General features: G+C 42.4%; 1 protein-coding gene across 7 annotated transcripts in view; it reads left to right on the top strand.

Moving 5' to 3' along the window:
- The window catches only part of NHSL1 (NHS like 1), a 226204-nt gene that overhangs the window by 91071 nt on the left and 119427 nt on the right, over positions 1-15706 (top strand). Inside the window, exon 1 of one of the 7 annotated variants that reach the window (XM_032873030.1) lies at positions 5389-6312. The exons of 4 other annotated variants lie outside the window; for them this stretch is intronic. In XM_032873030.1, the coding sequence (XP_032728921.1) occupies positions 6120-6312 (193 nt within the window). In that variant the 5' untranslated portion in view covers positions 5389-6119. Of the gene's footprint in view, positions 1-5388; positions 6313-15706 lie in introns of those variants that run through there. 2 more of the 7 variants (XM_032873032.1, XM_032873038.1) reach the window with 2 other exon arrangements.

The following is a 15706-nucleotide window of genomic DNA, read 5'->3' as shown; positions in this document are numbered from 1 at the left end:
CTGGGTAATCAACTGCTCACTGGCCTCTGACACTCCATGGCACCCATCAGTCAGTGATGGCTTCTGTCCCAGGGACAGCCTTTATCCCCTTGCTGTGTGCCCTGCCCCGGGGGGCTGAGAGCGGTAATGTGCTGCCCTACTGCTCCCGTATCAAGTGATCCCACGGGAACAATGTGGCAAAGTCTTCGAGTGTCAGATCATTTCAGGAGTCCCTTTCAGATAGGAAGACGCTGAAAGGTGGGATTCAGGCTTGGGATGATCTATAATTATAGATGTTTGCATTTACTCTTTTCCATTTGAGGGGAACAACATGTTTGTTTCCCTGAAAGGAACGTATTCTCTCTTTTAAAGCTATGACTTAATAAAAAGGCAGTGCTTTTCTCTTTTAAATATTGAAGCAAGCAGTGGTTGGTGAGGGAACCCTGAATTGTCTCTGAATGGGTAATTGGCAACGTTTTTTCTTCCATGACCTCTTTCTTGAGTAAATCAGTTTAATTCCTTAGGGGTTGGGAGGGGATGACAAGGAGGATTTAGTGTTCTGTGGGAGTTGGCTGCAGTGGCCCTGGGTGTAATATGGTTGTTTTTGTTTTGTTTTGTTTTGTTTTGTTTTCTCATTATAAATGTCTGGCTCAAATTGTTTACTTCTAGATATTGAGATAAGCTTTCACTATTAGTGTGTACAAACTACCTCATAGAAAGTTTGTATATCAATCTACTTAAATTATTTACAAGAGCTGACAGTTGGAAAACCTACCATTCCCTGTCCCAGACACTAAAGGTCCCTGTGGGTTGTCTGGGTGATTCATGTGGTAACCCGATAGGGTGCACACTGCACTGCTCCTGCCTGGGCAGGGCTGCTTTGCAACACGACCCAGTTGAGAGCGGCTCCTCTCACTGCTGTGGCACCTTCGTCTCTGTTTTAGGCCTAATATGTGTGCACCCCACTTCCAGCCAAACTAGCCCACCTCACCGGCTCCACCAGCCCACGCTGTTCTCTACTCATTTCTCAGGGCAGGGTTCTGCCTCTCTCATTCCTTCTTCCAGGTTTGAAGGGTGAGGGTCAGGGCAGGAAAGGTACACACAGAAATGAAAAGCTGCCCTGCTCGTTGGTGGCTTTTGAGGCCAAAAAACTGATGGCACTTGAAATTAGTTCCTACTCTTGGCTGGCGTTTTCCACAGATGGCAAATGGGGCAATTTCACGCCCGGGTGGGTTGAGGGGTCTGTCTGATCCGATGATGTCTTGTCACGTTAAACAGTTTTTATTAAATGGAAGACTTCTGTTTGAGCAGAAGTCCTTTTTAAGGATGTCAGTATATATCAAAACAGGAAATCTTGTTTCTTTTGGCAAGGACTTTCCAAATGTATTCGATCTATCCATTTGGCTCTTGCTAGAAGCATAAATAAATCTTTCCAAATTAATGGATATTTGATTTAGGAGTATCCAAAGAAGATGATGAACCCAGAACTTCCTTTAGTAATATATTCTGGTGCCTCCCAGTTTTTATCATTAACTTTTCTTTAGTGTTGGACATAAGTCATTCCTAAAATAATATAATTTCTTGTCCTTTTGTCATTAGTGATGGCTAAATTTCTCACCACCCTCAAGTGTTAAGAACTTATCACGAAAGAGGTAATGAGCATAAACCTGGTGTAGTCCAACCTGGGGGTGTTAGCCCAGAGGTTGCTCCCGCCATTTCAACTGTGGGACGCCCACCTGGCCAGTCCCAGGGCGAGGGTGCTGGCCAGCAGGCAGCTGTGGCAGAGCCCTTGTACTAAAGCTGTATATGTGGTTCTGTGGGGACTTATCAACTCCCCCTAAACACATAATTGAAGCAAGATGATTTATCGGATTCCTCAAAGCCTGAAGCCTGGCAGTGGTAAAGCAGTAGGCAGGGAGCAGTTATTGGCACCTGCGACGACAGCAGAAGTTTCAGTTTGACAGCCTGACAGTGAGGGGGGAGATAAAAAAAAAACCACCGCCCAGGAAGGGATGCAGACAAAAATCTGTGCAGCAGGTCTGGTTCAAAAGTCTGACCAGAGTGTATTCTCTTGTAGATTTTCACAGGGAAAAGTGTGAAATTAAGATGTTTTATTACACTGATGATTGCACTGGAAGAAACCAGGTAGACTCTCCCAGGGATATTGCACAGCAGGGTTACTGTGAAGATCAGCAGGGATCTCCATGGAGTGCCGGGCACTGAGTAGCCTTGAGCCTGGCCCCTGGGAGCTGTAGATTTGTGTGGCTCTGGGATCAGGATGGTTAAAATATGTGGCTCATTGTAGTTGCTAAATAGATATGGATTGAATGAATGTAACAGCTTTTCAAGCAGCCTACTTATGATTTCCCAAGCGAATGGGAGTACACACCTAACGTAGATCGTGAAAGCTAATTTAAACTGTTTAATTTACTGTTTTGTTTTAAACTGTTACATTTTTTTTTTAAAGATTTTATTTATTTATTTGACAGACAGAGATCACAAGTAGGCAGAGAGGCAGGCAGAGAGAGAGGAGGAAGCAGGCTCCCCGCTGAGCAGAGAGCCTGATGTGGGGCTCGATCCCAGGACCCTGGGATCATGACCCGAGCCGAAGGCAGAGGCTTCAACCTGAGCCACCCAGGTGCCCCAAACTGTTACATTTAAACTGCTATGTTCTCTCTTGGCTATAGAGGAACTCCAATCCAGTTGTAAAGGTAGTTAATTTATTTGACCTTCTTTTACATAAAGCAAGATGTTAATCATCAAGGGCCAGTATGATAGAAATGTGGAAGAGCTGGTCAGAAGAGAATTCGTTATTGTGCAGACGTATCCACAGGTCTTGTGAATAATGGGAAATACATTAAGTTGGAAGTCCAGCATACGTGTGCATTTACTTTGAAGGAGAGTCTTTTTTTTTTTTTTAATTAACATAAATGAACAAGAGTCTGGAGTCTAGCCCCTGAATGGACCAGTTAGCTTGGCTGCTTGGCAGTGGGTGTTCCTCCAGACCCCTCTCATGGGCTTGTTCTCAGATGTGTGGAAGGACAGGAAGGACCGGCGGGAAACACATCGGTTACTAATGACACCTGTTCGTCTCTGCTATTGTGTCTACAGGTGCACACACTCCCAAGGAGGGTGGGTTGGAAAAGCATCCAACAGTACTCCCTGAATGTAAAGAACAGTTCAAGGTTTATTTCAGAGCTTAGGTATTCCTAAATTTAAAATCTAGCTGTAGGATGGAGACATCAGGGAGGAAACACAATGGTATTATTCTTCAGGGAGGTCCATAGATCCTTAGAGAATGCATATGTGGATGTCAGGGGTTCCACAAACCTCTGAAATGGAAGGCAGCATTCAGGATGTTTTTATATTTTTCTGGCACAATGGTCTTTTTAAAAATTTTTTAAAATTTAAAATTTGAGAATTTTAAGATTCTCAAAATTGTCTTTGACTCAGAAAGAGTATTTGAAAAAAAAAAAGGAAGATTATTTGATGTTTGAACTATTATAGGCACTGGTGCTCTGCATAATGATATTATTTTTGACTTTATGGAAGTGATCAAAGTAGAGGTATCATTCCAGTTTAATAGCTCAGAGTGCTTGCTGATGTAGCTGGCAGCCCCAATAAGTGGCAAAACTTTGAATCCAGTGGGGTCTGATATGACTTGGTCCCATTCCTGACTCTTCTGAGTGTACTGGGTATGTCATATGCTTTGTCTAGGCCTGAATTTCCTCATCTGTGAATTGAGGGGTTTAAACTACATGAGCTCTTGAGGACCCTTTTAGCTTTCAACCGAGTCTCTCTTTCCCCTAGATGCCTTTAGCTTTGCCCTTAGTTCTTGGTGGCTGTTCTTTGTCATGGTTTCCACGGTAGTGTGAGGTGTCCATCTGAGGAATGTTTTGCAGCAGTTCTGTGTTTTTCTTCTACAAAGGTCTCAGTCCTCTTAAGCTTTTAGAGCCCTTTTCTTAAAATCTCAGTGAACGGTGGTAGATGTATGATGCAAAATCCCTCTTTTATAATTTTTTCAAAATTATTTTTATTAACATATAATGTATTATTTGCCCCAGGGGTACAGGTCTGTGAATTATGAGGCTTACACATTTCACAGCACTCGCCATAGCACATACCCTCCCCAGTGTCCATAACCCAACCACCCTGTCCCTATCCCCCACCTCCCAGCAACCCTCAGTTTGTTTTGTGAGATTAAGAGTGTCTTATGGTTTGTCTCCCTCCCTATCTCATCTTGTTTCAATCCTTACCAAAATACCATCGATTTTTTTCAGAGAAATGGAACAAATAATCCTAAAATTTATGTGGAACCAGAAAAGACTCCGAAGAGCCAGAGGGATGTTGAAAAAGAAAGCCAAAGTTGGTGGCATCACAATTTCTCTTTTATCATTTTTAATCAGAGTTTATTTTCTGTTGCACTGGGTTAGTTTTAAAATGTTTGCTCAGGGGCGCCTGGGTGGCTCAGTGGGTTAAGCCGCTGCCTTCAGCTCAGGTCATGATCTCAGGGTCCTGGGATCGAGTCCCGCATCGGGCTCTCTGCTCAGCAAGAAGCCTGCTTGCTTCCCTCTCTCTCTCTGCCTGACTCTCCGTCTACTTGTGATCTCTGTCAAATAAATAAATAAAATCTTTAAAAAAAAAATGTTTGCTCAATGCTGAGTAAAGTGAGTTGGACTCCGTTCTCTACTTGTTGCTTATTAGTCTTACTCTGAATAACGCTTTGGGGAGGGGATGCCTGACCCAAGTCTGTGTGATGGAAAGGACTTTTAACGTCGGCAGGACCATGGGATTATGTTGGCCTTGGGTGAAATGCTGCACCCAGTGCATTCCAGCGTGTGGCTGTAAATGTTTTGTATGTTATGATTCATGGTTTTAGGAGTCTCAGGAGCCTGCAGCTAATTGCTGCTAACATAGCTCTCAGATGATGGTTCTCCACGATATGATGATCCTTCCAAGCTGTAGAGGAATGACCTGTAGGGGCTGCCAGCGGGAGGCAGAGTAGGGTCCTCCACCCCACCCCACACCCCGGCTGCTGGCGGGAGACCGGAGGGGCAACAGCAGGTACATGAGCGGCTGCATTTCACCTTCGCTGAAAGCTGGGAGTGAAGGAATAACTGAGTCAGTTTAATTCTCTTCGGAAATACATTTTCTCAGCTGATGAGAAAAGATCAGTGGAGGAATGCTCGATGTTTATAAAACTCTTTTAAACTTCCTTATCAAAATTCTACCTTCAGAGGGGTGGTCTGACGATTAATAATCAAGTTCTTTTTTTTTTTTTTTTTTTAATTCCCAGAAGTCTATACTCTGCGCAGACTTGCATATAGCCCAGCTTTGCAGGAGTTCAGAAGTTGGAGCTGCCGGCTGAAGTGTTGCCTGTGGGGAGGAGGCGGGGTTTTTTGTGTCCAATGAGGAGCCTTCGCTGTGGGGAGAGCCTATCGCCTTTCACCCGAGCGCTTACCCTGTAATCCCGGCGATAGCCACGCAGCCCGGTTTATTGTTTGTGGAGTCCTGTGGATCCTGAGCGGTTCACCGACCGCAGAGAGGGCAAGTGGGCGCGTCATGATTCTGTGCCGAGCGGCGACAAGGGAGCCGACCGCTTTGATCTCCCCCGGGTCACCTGTGTGGGTGAAGTTTACACGGGGCGCCCGGGTTGACGCCGAACCTCTCTCTCCAGCCTGAGGAGCTCTTCCGTCCGTCTGCCGCGGAGGGCTGCTCTCGCGGCTCCCTGCCCGCGTGGGGAAGGATGCTCGGGACGGGAGCAGGATTGCAGGAGGGGATGCTGGGCACACACCAAAGAGTCGGCGTGCCTTGGTTTTGTTTTTCTCCGAGTCCTGACAAACGTTCCTGAAACGAACACCCTGATGCATTTTTATAAAATTATACCAAACCAAGTGCCACAGTGTGGCTAGGATAATTTTTGTTTGTTTGTTTTGTTTCCTAACCCCTCATTTTCCTTTTCTTTGTAACTGGATGACATAGAAGCAGTCTTCCTGCATAATGCCGTGCCTGACTCTCAACATTGTCTGAATAAGTGGGAAGGAGCAGGTTCGTTGGAAGGACATGGAACGATAGTGAAGCCGAGCTTCTTTTTTTGCTGGGCTGTGCTTTGTTTCTAGTCGATATTGGTGTGAAAGAAGATGAAAAAGGAAGGCTCTTTCAGACTCAAGTCAAATTCAGGGTCTCTCTCACGTGCTGTGAGTTGGATCAATTTCTCCTCCTTGTCCAGGCAGACAAAGAGGCTGTTTCGCAGTGATGGAGAGCTCTCGGTTTGTGGGCAGCAGGTGGAAGCAGATGATGAAAACTGGAATTACAGAACCCAGCCCAGAAAAGGTGACTTGATTTTTTTTTTTTTTAATTTAAACATTCTTGCAGGTTTGCAATGTAGCGTTCATTTTCTTTCACTGATTTCCCTTCATGGTTTTTTTTGGGTTTTTTTTTTGGCCCCGTTAGAGGAATTTTGTTTGTTTTTGTATTGGAATTCGGCATCATCCATTTGTTTACATGTCTAAAATCAAAGTGCTCTTCCAACTAGATTCAGCTTGAGGTTGTGTCCTAAGAAGGATAAGATAGCTGTTAGTGGTTCTCAGCACCCCTTCCCCTCAGCAGATCCACACACTCAGGTGACTTGTGAAAAGTTCAACAGTAAGCCACCCTCACAGAAGGAGTCTTCTTCTCTGACAACTTGAAGTTGGGACACGGAGCTCTTTACCGAAACAATGCACTGAGAAAACTTTGGGAATCATGAATAGTCTTCTTGTGTCTTTCTTTAAGAAGACTGATGAAGGATGCAGACACTTGAATTAAACAGGTATTAGAATGACATCAAGGAAAAGGAACACATGAAGGGCTCACCCTTGATACTGTGGCCAAAAGGAGTTTTTTGGATTTCTTTCAAGTTCCTTTTCAGACCAGTGTTGGCCTCTGTGCTTGGGGTTAGCATGTTTTGCCTTCCTTGGCATGAAGAAAAATATCAGTCCTTGTGGGAGAGAGGGAAATATTTCAGTATTTCTTAACACACCCCTATTTTGTATTTAGAATTTCTGAGTTCTCCCTTTTAGAATGTTTACCGTAGAGCTCTAAAATGGTTTCCCCCTTTGGTGCTGTGGCAAAGCCCGGTAGGGGAGCGCTATTTCAGTATTACAAAGGAACCCAGTCCAGACATTCCTCCTGATTGTGTTTTCCCTGTTTATCGCATTCTTCCCGTTCCAAGAGAAACCTCGCTAGAATCTTTCAGCAACCTGTTCTTTCCCATTTTTTGGGAAACAGAACAGCCGAATCCTGAGAGAATAAGTTGCATATGGGCCGATGGTACAGTGTTTTTAGTCTGCGTACTGAGAATTTAACACAACTCTTCCTCGAGGATGCTGTGTGTTAAACAGAGTGTTAAACAGTTTCTCTATTAAAAAGTCTTCTCTATTAAACTGTGGCACAGAAGGGACTAGTTAATGCTCTCGGAAGATGTCAGTTGTTTATTATGTCAGGAAAGGGGCTCTAACAGCAGTCCACTGATAATTGAGCTTAAAGACGTAGGTTTTTAGTTCAAATGTGGAGTAATTGCCACACAGAGAAGAGGCTTTCTCGCTGGAGTTGTGTGGTTTAGTAAGTCCACGAACTTTGCTCTTCTAAATCAGGAATAAGCTGCGGTTTTGGTTAATGGGTGGGTTGTAATGTTTGAGGTAAAAATGTTTGCAGGGCGGATACAGTAGTCCTGTGGTCATCAGGGGGTGTAGTTTTGATTCCATTGGCCTTTGCCAAAGGTTGTTCTTTTATGACTTGTTTTAGATCAGCTGCCATCAGGTTTCCGTTAAAGACTCTAGACATGTGAGCACATGTGGCTTTAGGATTTCTATCATAGATGCTTCATCTAAATTAACACTAAAGGAAAAGATAACTGTAAATATGCGTGTATTAGTTTTAGCTGGGAAATGAAGCAAATACTATACACTTGACTTGTGAAGAATAATGAGGTTATTATAGAGAAGAGGGGTGACTTGTAAAAGGAGGGAGGACTTGTTTATGCAACAACACAAAAGATTGTGCCCTTTATCCCTTAATGTAATCGGGGATATAGTAGCCCCGTGAAGAGACATGGAAGCACAATACAGTGTGTAAATTTATATGGTTCTTAGAAATAATTGGAGATGGGTAATACTGCCATTTTTTGTCATAGGCAGCTAGGGGGAAATCCTTAAAAAGCTGCCTGTAGGTCAAAATTTTTACATTTGACTTCCAAAAGAAAATTGGCTCCTAACTTTGACATCCTGTCCCAGGGGCATTGATCTTTGACACTAGATTTTTATTTCAAGTAGTTCTTCCCTTTGGAGAAATACAGGAGTGATATTTGTTTGCACTTCCAGATCAAAAGAGGATCAGTCTTTCACTAAAATTACTCAAGATGGGAATTTTTTTCTTAGGAGTATCAAATAAGTTAAAAGTCTAGCAGGGATTATCAGTCAGTGCTAAGAATGCCAATGGCCACGTTAGGATTTGGTGGCAAATAAACATGCATTGAAGATATATCCGTCTGATGGGAATTGTATAGCATCTTTTACTTTACTATTTCTTTTAAGGTTTGTTTGTTTGTTTGTTTGTTTATTTATTTATTTATTTATTTGACAGAGATCACAAGAAGGCAGAGAGGCAGGCAGAGAGAGAGGTGGAAGCAGGCTCCTCGATGAAGCAGAGAGCCCGGTGCGGGGCTGGATCCCAGGACTCTAGGATCGTGACCTGAGCTGAAAGCAGAGGCTTTAACCCACTGAGCCCCCCAGGCGCCCTAGCATCTTTTACTTTAGATCTGCATGCCCAGAACACATACATTCGAGACCACATACTTTCCTTTCACCCTGCTCCCCAACTCCCTTATCTTGTAGTAACATTTTTTGATCTACACAGGTTTCTAAGGAGGTGTGTGTGTGCGTCCCCCGCACGCGCACACACACACCTCCACCAAGCAGTGAGCGCTAGGGGTAGGTCAGGCTAGGGGTAGGTCAGTGTAGCTTAACAAGTCAGTCTTGCTTCAGGGTTGTGTCCTGTGTCCTCCCCACTCCCTTGGGATAGCTGGCTGCTGGGGCTGCCGGTTCTGCAGCCTTATGCCTTTCTCCCTTCCATCTAGCAGGTGCTACGAGGCCAGAGTGCTTGCGTGCTCCCTGCCCACCGTCTCCCCATCACATCGCTTTGACATCGCTTTGCAGAGTCAGCCCACTGAATCCTTACTGTCCTGTGGGTACTGTGTTGTGTGCATGCTCATTTTTTTTTAAAGATTTTTTTTTTATTATTTATTTGACAGAGATAGAGAAATCACGAGCAGGCAGAGAGGCAGGCAGAGAGAGAGGGGAGGAAGCAGGCTCCCCGCGGAGCAGAGAGCCCGACGCAGGGCTCGATCCCAGGACCCTGGGATCATGACCTGAGCTGAAGGCAGAGGCTTTAACCCACTGAGCCACCCAGGCGCCCCGCATGCTCATTTTATAAAACAGTTCTTATTAGCTCTTTTGAGAGTGAATCTCCATGCTGGGTTGCTTGTTAGGACCATCGCAGTAAAGTTTTTAAGTAGTTACCTGTATGGATATCTATCAAGACACAAACATATAGGCTTGCATTTTAATGTTGTCACATACACTCAAGAGACTAAGGATAAAACTACAGTGCTTGAAAATTCCTTGGAGAATGTTCCTATAAGATTAGATGCTATTAATAGGCATCTTTCCAATTATACTACTTTTCCTGAGCCTAAAAAGTAACTAGAAGGTACATACTGGTATGTCCAAAGCAATCACAAGTAAGCACCTGATGTTTTCTTTTGTTCCAGCACCTGGCAAGTTTCAGAACTTCAAAACTATTGGCATTTGTACTGAGGAAGGTAAAAATGAATTAAGTAATAGCAGTTACCAGTTCTTATGTTCTTAGTGGGATATGACCCATTAAAATAGCAGATTATGTTTTGACTTAATTAACTATAAAAATCAAGGATGCGAATCAGTATCTTCTTGAGTATAAATTTAGTGAATCATGAGCTGTTTCATTCGATGCCTGTGTAATAAAAAAGTAGAAGTCAGTTGTAGGTGAGACAGTATATACCTTTTCACATGGAGTTGTGGGAGCATTTATTGAAGGAATTTTTAGTACTATGTGCACAAAGAAATATAGCACACAGGCTGGGAAGTCATGGAGTTCATACTTAACTGGAGGAGCAGATAGGACATCTAAGGGAATTATAGGGAAAATGCAGGATAATTGTGAAAAATGGAAAATGAATATCTTAGATGAGAAGGTCCAGATAAAGAAACTTTGTCTTGAGCATTTTCATGTTTTGCGTGGTCTTCTGGCTGTTAGCATTGATTTGCACAACATTTAATGAGCTCTTGCTTTGTTTCCAGCACTGTGGAAGGTTCTCAAGGGAAACTAATGACTTGTATTTATTCTGTGCTCCCCCATCTTGCTCACTTACCCTTCTCTTGTCAAATAAAACCAAAAGAGGTGGAATAATAATGGGGTAGCCTCTCATTGAGCAAAGCATGTTTTGTTGTATCTCCAGCTCTGTTCAGCTGAGCAGAGGCGTGATTGATGATCCTGGTATTGGCAGGTCAGCGCATAGAGAGGGTAATTGACATGCAAAGCCTCAATTTAAACACTACTTTCATTCTCTTCTTCAGGACTTTTATCATATATGCTAATAACATTACCAAATTTGAATCATTTGAATTTCAGTTCCTTTCCATCCCAGAAAATACAAAAGATGACCAGAGAATGGCTTTACTAGGCATTAAGGATAATGAATAATCAATACACTAGATAATCAATTGTTGAGTATGGGAGTTGGTTATATTTCAAGTAATTTCATCCCAGTGTCCTCCCTAGTAAAACAATTGCAGAAAACAGGATCCTTGTGCATAATTAGATTAGCAATGATTTCAGATATTACAACAGAAAAAATGGCATGAAAGACCAGAAGCTACAAGGTTGAGATCCTGTTTCCATGTAAATAGCTATGATTTATTTCTGATCATAAAATCTTTAAAATGTTGTGTTTTAAGGGCATTTTCTTCTTGGCATTAAAGAAACCTGAAAAGTAGTGGCAAATATTGCTAAAGTAGCCCCCTGAAGTTGAAAGTAAAACAAGATAAATAAGTAATATTTATTCAGAGGGTCACCATGTACGTTGGAAAAAGAGCTAAGTGGAGTTTATCTTGGAGTCTTACTAAAAGGGATGAGAAGAATATTCTCGGTGCAGTGAATGTAATGTTTTCCTTCTTATGTTTTACCGAAGCTGACATTCTGTGAAAGAGACACACAGTGAGTGCCACTTAATATTTTATCTGGTTCATTGAAACTGCCGTTTATTCACCTTTAATTATTTTTTTCTTTTGAAGATGGGAATCTCTGTTGTTCCGCTGCCTTGTTTTATTGCAAAATGATCTTATTTGTTATTAAACTGATGAAGTTATGTTGAAATGATGTTTTTATCTAATATCCTTCCTTTACTTATTTGTCTTAAAAAGTTTGTGGATTTATTTTGAGAATTACACACTTATTTAGATTATTAGAAATAGAGTGTTAAAAGAAGTAACTTACTGTCAGAACATTCATTTAGAAGTTAGTAATCTATATTCTTCATGGAAATGTCTTTGCTCAGTTTTGAAAACTTTTTTGAGATTGTCCTTTTCAAACAGTTGTTTCTTAAAATAATTTCAAAAGACCCTAAACATTAATTGGGGTTAATTTTTATAAGTCTCTTGCAATTGTTTCAGAATGTGTTATATTTCTATGTAATTTCAAAGGTTTTTGGTTTAACCATAATATTTTCTATCAAAGTTTCAAATAAAGGTTTCTTTTTTTTTCTTTCTTTCTTTTTTTTTTTTTTTTTAGTGACACTACTGCCTCTGAAATACTTCAGTTAACTCCAGCCTTATCAGTTTTAGCTCCTCTAGGTCTCTTCTGTCTGTACCTTCTTGTCCATCCAAGCTATAGTTCAGGCCTTCCTCTGCTCTTACCTGGCTTTCTGAGTGGTCTTCTACTCTTTCTTACAACCTCTACTTACTCTTATCTCCTTTTGAGCCATCCTTGAGTCTTCCCCAAATGCAAATATAATTGGGTCACTCTTGTGTTGCTCCCCATTGCCTACACGATGAAGCCTATCTCACTTAAAGTAGCATGGACCCTGCACCTCTGACCCCTCTTCATCCCCTGCCCATTTTAACTCCCCATGTAGCAGATGGATGCAATGCTTTTTCACCATGCCATCTCCCATGCCCTGTGCCGCCATGCTCCAGTCCCCGCCTCTGCCTGCTGACTTCTGCTCCATGTTCTTTGCTTTCTTTAGAGCTCTGTGAAGCCTTCCCTAATCCCCTAGGGGCAGAGCTGATACTCCTTTCTCTATGTTATTTCTCCACTGTCTACAGACCTTGGTAATTATGTTTATTATACGCTGGATGATATTTACATTTTATGTGTCTGTGTCTTCAGCTAGACTATGAACTCTTTTAGGACAGAGACCAAGTCTTACTTATTATCTTTTTTATTCCCCAGGCTAAGTGCTCAATAAATGGTGCCAACTGGGTCACCATAACTCACGTGGGACCCTGTTCATAGTGCTGTTTGCAGAGGCTACCATGCCAGACGGGGTGGGGTACTAGTAGCACCGTGTGCTTTCTGTATCCAATGTACTGATGAATGTCTCCATCATCTCACAAGTGCTCCCAGCCCTGAAGCCTGTTGAGGGTGGCAAAAGAGAGCATTCCCTTTGTGGGAACATAATTTTAGCGGCATCTGCTGTTTCCTGTTGCTCACTCACACTGCGTGTGGATCAAATGCTTCATGGAAACGTCTGATCACGAAGGTTTGGACCATTAGGGAAGCTAGTTAGGAAACAGATGAGGTATGAGAGGGGATGACGCCATGTCTGGTAAGGCGAGGCAACAGGGTGCTCTTAAAGTCTTCTTCACTGGTTTCCCACTTCCACCCTTGCTCTCTGTGCCTCTGGCTACCCTCCCGCCAACCCACAAGTAAGGCTAATTTTGACAGAGGAGGCTCAGTGGTCTTGCAAAACACCAAGCGTAAGTCATGTCATGCAACTCCTCTGCTTTAAATTCTTCAGTGGCTTTCCTTCTCAGGCAGCTCGATAACTAGTTTTTACAGCGTGCTGTGTCGCCCTATCCCCATGGGCTTCTCCAGCTGCATCACCTGTGCCTTCCCCTCACTGTCCTCTAAGTCATACGAGGCTCCTTGCTGTTTAGAACATGCCCTGTGACTTGACCTTCCTCTCCACCCAGAGTCCCACCTATGCACAATGCTCCCTCCCTCTCCTCTTTCAGCTCTTTGCTCAAAAGTCATCTGAGCGACCCTTTGTTACCTCTGACCTCATCCTGACCTTTCTATTCCTATCTCTGTTTTTCTCGAAAGCACTTACCACCATCTGATGTACTGTATACTTAATGTACAGTTGGTCCTTAAATGAGACAAGGTTGAGGGGAGCTGACCCCTGTGCAGTCTAAAATCCCATATAACTTTTGACTTACCCCAAACTTAGCTACTCATCCCCTACTTTTGACCAGAAGCCTTACCTCTAACACAAAGAGTTGATTAACATATTTTGTATATTATCTATATCACATACTGTATTCTTATAGTAAAGTAAGCTAGAGAAAAAAATAATAAAATCATAAGGAAGAGAAAATATATTTATAGTATTTATTGAAAAGAATCCACATATAAAGGGTCCTGCACAATTCAAACTGCTGGTGCTTAGGGGTCAACTGTATTTATTTTCAGTACTGTCTGTCTCCTAAAACTAGAATTTAACCTCTAAGACAGGAGAGACTTTTTTTTTTTTTTTGTATGCTTTTGTAATCAATGTTCCCCCAAGTCTGGCACGCAGTAGGTATTGGTTAAATTTTAGTTGAAAGAGAGAATGAATGATACGAGGAATATTAGGTCAGGAAATCTGAATGTTTTGCTTCTGTCACTTGTTAATAATGTGGCCTGGAGCAGCTCACATCATCTGTTTAAATTCTAACAATCATTTCGATAAAATGGGATGGGCAGTAAGTGTAGCTCACTTCTTGAACAAATGAGTGTACGTTTATAGGTACTGTGTCAGCTTACCAGTTGAGTCTGGTTGTATTTAATGGTACTGTCCAAGGGGTTGGCAGTCTCTTCATGACTGATAGTCAATCAAGTCAAAAGATTTTGTATCCTAGTATAGACTATACTACTTTGTAGAATTTCAGTGTAGAAATAAGTGCTTGTATAACCTACACAACCCAAATGGAAGCTGCCACCCCCTTTACATAATTCTTCAAGTAATATATACCACAGTTTTTATGTCAAATCCTGAAATGGTTAAAATACTAAATTGAAAGCTGTGTCTAAATCAGTGCAGCTGGGGCACCTGGGTGGCTCAGTGGGTTAAGCCTCTGCCTTCGGCTCAGGTCATGATCCCAGGGTCTTGGGATCGAGCCCTGCATCGGGCTCTCTGCTCAGCGGGGAGCCTGCTTCCCCCTTCTCTCTCTGCCTACTGCTCTGCCTACTTGTGATCTCTCTCTGTCAAATTAAAAAAAAAAAAAATCTTTAAATCAGTGCAGCTGCCCATAAGTATTAACAACAGCTAACGTTTAATGACGGCTTGCCATGGCTAGACCCTATTAATAACACATTATGTGAATGAACTCATTTAGTACATGTTGTCTGGATACTGTAAGTATTTAATAAAAATAATAGTTTGATAGCAAGGAAGGGTCATTCGGGAGAACTGAAAACTGAGCAGAGAAACTTAGATGTGGTGAAACTGGGAACCCAGCATGTATCTTCAGAAAGAGAAAGGATGTTGAAAGCATCTTAGAGTCTTGGACCCAGTATCTTCTGTTTCAAGGGCACATGCTCTGCGTTGAGACTCTTTGGGCATGTGCTTCCTACTTTACCTGAATTTGAAGCTCTTTGAAATCTAGTCTGTCTTATCCAGTGTCTTACACTTTGCAAGATAGCGGGTAGGTATTTCTTGGTTTTGGCACAGAATGGATTGGATCATAGGAACCAGAACTTGGACTTGAGCCTGATCACCGTAGGGACTGTAGAGGCTGAGAAGTGACAAAGTGCTAGTGGAAGTGATTATACAGGTATAGGAGGAAAAGCAGTTATGGAACTACAGATTTTCACGTGAGGCTTTCTTTATTCAGGGAATAGGATTTAATAGTTACTTGTTATTGTCACACAGAGTCTCTGATTTTCTTAGGCATTGTTGTATGTTTTCTAGCTTTATGAAATGTGGGTGGTCTTCACATTGTAGTTCTAACCTTCCTAATGAAAGATGATATTTATGGGGATCACTGTCTTAATAAATGTGATTGGAGAGTTTACATATAATCAGCATACATATTGTCTATATACAGAGCTTTCCCTAGGCTGGGTGGGGGGTAGAAGCTGGTTGCAGTGATGTCTCTGGGGTCTGTCACTCTTCAGCCTACTGAACCTCTCTTTTCTGTACTACTGAATTTGACATCACAGACTGCTCTCTGTCATTGATGACTGACATTTGATGACTAACTAGTTATCAGAGACATTAAGCCAGTAATTATTTACTTAGTTCCTGCCAGAACCCATCACCCGGCTGGATGCATAACATTTTGGCTATTTAAATATGTATGGTACATGGTGGGCGCTTGCCTATCAGGTGTCTGAGATGGTCTCCCTGAGGGGATTTGTTAGCTGGCGTTCCCAGCTAGTGCTGTCGCAC

This window comes from Lontra canadensis, unplaced genomic scaffold (genome assembly GCF_010015895.1).
Source record: "Lontra canadensis isolate GAN:19392208 unplaced genomic scaffold, GSC_riverotter_1.0 scaffold47, whole genome shotgun sequence".
NCBI lineage: Eukaryota > Metazoa > Chordata > Mammalia > Carnivora > Mustelidae > Lontra > Lontra canadensis.
This window is presented reverse-complemented; position numbering and strand designations above follow the sequence as displayed.